This window comes from Antechinus flavipes, chromosome 3 (assembly GCF_016432865.1).
Source record: "Antechinus flavipes isolate AdamAnt ecotype Samford, QLD, Australia chromosome 3, AdamAnt_v2, whole genome shotgun sequence".
Taxonomy (NCBI): Eukaryota; Metazoa; Chordata; class Mammalia; order Dasyuromorphia; family Dasyuridae; genus Antechinus; species Antechinus flavipes.
The window spans coordinates 554,407,727-554,410,853 of NC_067400.1; the positions used below are offsets into that span (position 1 = coordinate 554,407,727).

Consider the following 3,127-nt stretch of genomic DNA (forward strand, 5'->3'; position numbering starts at 1 on the left):
CTCAAGGGTAAATATAGCATAAGAGAACCCAGAAACATACAAGAGAAGCCTTTTAGGAAAACCAGACCATTCAGGACCAAAATGCTCTGCCACAAAGCAGTCTTTTGCTTTCCTGCTTTTTCTCTTGTCCAAGTAATTACTTCTGCAGTCACAATTGAAGAGATGATTTAGGAAAGCAAGCCTTTATCTGTTGTCTGAAGGCAGCGTTAGTTAAATTCAGGCATGTTATACAGAGCTTGCCTTGATCAAGGAAGAACTAGAAAGCACATTAGAGTCATTGGCAACAGTTGTTACATTTCTGCCAGTTCATCTACCATCTTTCCTAATTTCAATAATATACTAAATGAATCAATGTTTGGCTTCACTTTAACTTTAGTGTGAGTTTGAGTACCCGCTCTCCTACTTTGGGGCAGCTAGGTGGGGCAGTAGATAGAGCACCAGCCTTGAAGTCAGGAGGACCTGAGTTCAAATCTAATCTCAGACACTTAACACTTCCTAGCTGTGTGACCCTGGGCAAGTCACTTAACCCCAATTGCCTCAGCAAAAAAAAAAACAAAAAACAAACAAACAAACAAACAAACAAAAAACTTTAGTGTGAGATTGTTATACCTGAGAAGAGAGACTATATTTTGCCTCTTTTGCCTCTTTTTGTATCCCCAGTGATTAGCATAATTCTGAAACATAATAGGCACTTAGTGATATTTGACTAATTGATGATAGCATGCTAACTAAAACTATGTGATTACTAGAACGAACCCATAAAAGTATTGTTGTATTGATTGGGATCATGATGGTGAATAGCAAACCTTAACATGGGATAAGCCTATTAAACTTGAAATTAGGAAGCTTCTGAGACCTGAGAATAGTGACAATGGAAAGAAATATCATTCAAGACTGGAAATAGCAAGTAAGCGAACTGTTGGTTAACTCTAGTCTTCTGAATAGGTCATGAGAATAAAGGACAGGGCTTTGCAACATGGTCTAGAAGAATTTTAAAATGGGTGAGTAATGAGCACTTAAATTCCATAATTTTTTTAAAATCGGTTGTATACTTCATTTTCCCTCTTAGAGATGTAAATATAGATCTACTTCAGTTCAAATCCTTCAGTTGACTTGAACATGGAAAGTGAAAGAATCAGATGCTTCATGTCAAATAATAGTGACAGCATAAACTGATGAATTAGTAGGAATTTAGAGTACAAGTGGGGTTTTCAGCCCAAAAGTAAACAGACATTGGTCCTAATAAGTGTCACACTAATCTGTATGTAATTTGCTCTGAGATGATAGTGGTTACCGTGACCAGTAAACCTCTTAGATTTTTTTTTTCAGAAAACTCCTTTCAAAGTCTATATCTATGGCTTATTGTTAGCCACATTTTAACTATGTAAGAATTTTTGACCAAGTCAACTGCCTTACTGAAGGTTATATAGTTAATAAGTTACAGCTCAAACATTTGAGCTTACATCTTCAGCTTTCAAGAATAAGCCTCTTTTCATTACATTCCCTCTCCCTGTCATGCTTAGGGGATTCAGATTACTTTATGCTAGAGGAGAATGACTTCATTGAACCATTAACTGGACCTGTGCCCTGCCTCATCCATTAAACTGGTTTTACAGTATAATAGATTTATATTTAGAAGGGGGCTCAAAATTTGTATACTTGAACCTCTTAGAGTTGCCTAAAGATTGGAATTATTTCTCCTACCCAGATTTGGGAGTCTCTCTCTTTAGTTTTTTGCCTCTACCAGAAGGCTGAAAAAGCACCTTTTTAATCTATGATATTAACTGCATGCCAATTGTACCCACTTTACCACTAACACCATCCTTACCACCACTACCAAAGAAACCACCAAAGAATCTCTAGGATTATAACTACTCTCTGGCCAAATCACCCCTGATCCTTTCTTCTTAGCATTTTGATCAATGCCTCCCTGATATGCTTGGACTTGACACTGTAAATAATAGGATTGAGAACAGGAGGCACAATCAAATAGACATAAGCAACAAGGGCATGTACAATGGGAGGTGCATGCCTACCAAAGCGATGGATCATGGACACTCCAATTACTGGAATATAGAAGACCAAAACAGCCAGAATGTGGGAAACACAGGTATTGAGAGCTCTCATACGTTCTCGGGGAGAGGCCAAACCCATTACTGTATGTAAGATGAGTCCATAGGAAAGAACAATTAGCAAGGAATCAATACCCACTGTAGATAGCACTACATAGAGCCCATATAGGATATTGACAGTGATATCAGCACAAGCCCGCTTCATAACATCTGCATGAAAACAGAATGAATGGGACAGAAGGTTTTTTCTAGGGCAGAAGTTCAGTCTCTTCAGTAAGAAGGGGACAGGAAAGAGTGAAACAGTAGCACGAACCACAATAGCCATTCCAATCCTTCCAATGACACTGTTGGTAAGAACAGAGGCATAGCGCAATGGGTTTGAGATGGCCACAAATCGGTCAAAGGACATAGCCAGTAGCACTGAAGACTCCACAACAGAAAAGGAATGGAGGAAAAACATCTGGATCAAGCAGGCATCAAAGGCTATGGGACGATAGTCAAACCAGAGCACACCTAAGGTTGTGGGTAGTGTGCACATAGTAAGACCCAGATCAGTAAGAGCCAACATGGAAAGGAAATAATACATGGGTTGGTGCAGACTGGGAGTTCTCCTCACAGCTAGCAGGATCAGGAAATTTCCTGTAAGAGCCATGGTATAAATGGAAGAGAAAGGGATGGAGACCCATCCATGAACAGCTTCCAGACCTGGAATGCCAATCAGTAGAAAAGCAGATGGCTGGAAGAAGGAGCTGTTGTCATGGGAATGAGGAAGGGACATTCTTGTAGGCTCTAAAAGATCACACACAGACCTTAAAAGATCACACTTCCTCAATCTGTCCAGACAGATCTAGAAAGGAGATAAAATAAAAATCCATTTTTTTCTTCCATAGAAATGTAGAAAGTGCCCTAAATGTGTTCCTCAGACTACAAATATTGAAATGTAGACTCCCTTAGAGTTAGAAGACACTATTAAGGGACCTCTCAATAGAATAGCTATCTCCATCATGAATCTTGGAGCTGTTATTTGATTAAGATAGGTACCCTAAGCTAGAATT

At 39.1% G+C, this 3,127-nt stretch overlaps 1 protein-coding gene across 1 annotated transcript; it reads right to left on the reverse strand.

Moving 5' to 3' along the window:
- Positions 1 to 1,887: 1,887 nt before the first annotated feature.
- On the reverse strand, positions 1,888 to 2,850 carry LOC127555285 (olfactory receptor 51I2-like). Its single transcript, XM_051987514.1, has one exon. The coding sequence runs from the start codon at positions 2,848 to 2,850 to the stop codon at positions 1,888 to 1,890; it is 963 nt and encodes a 320-aa protein (XP_051843474.1).
- Between the last annotated feature and the right edge of the window lie 277 nt (positions 2,851 to 3,127).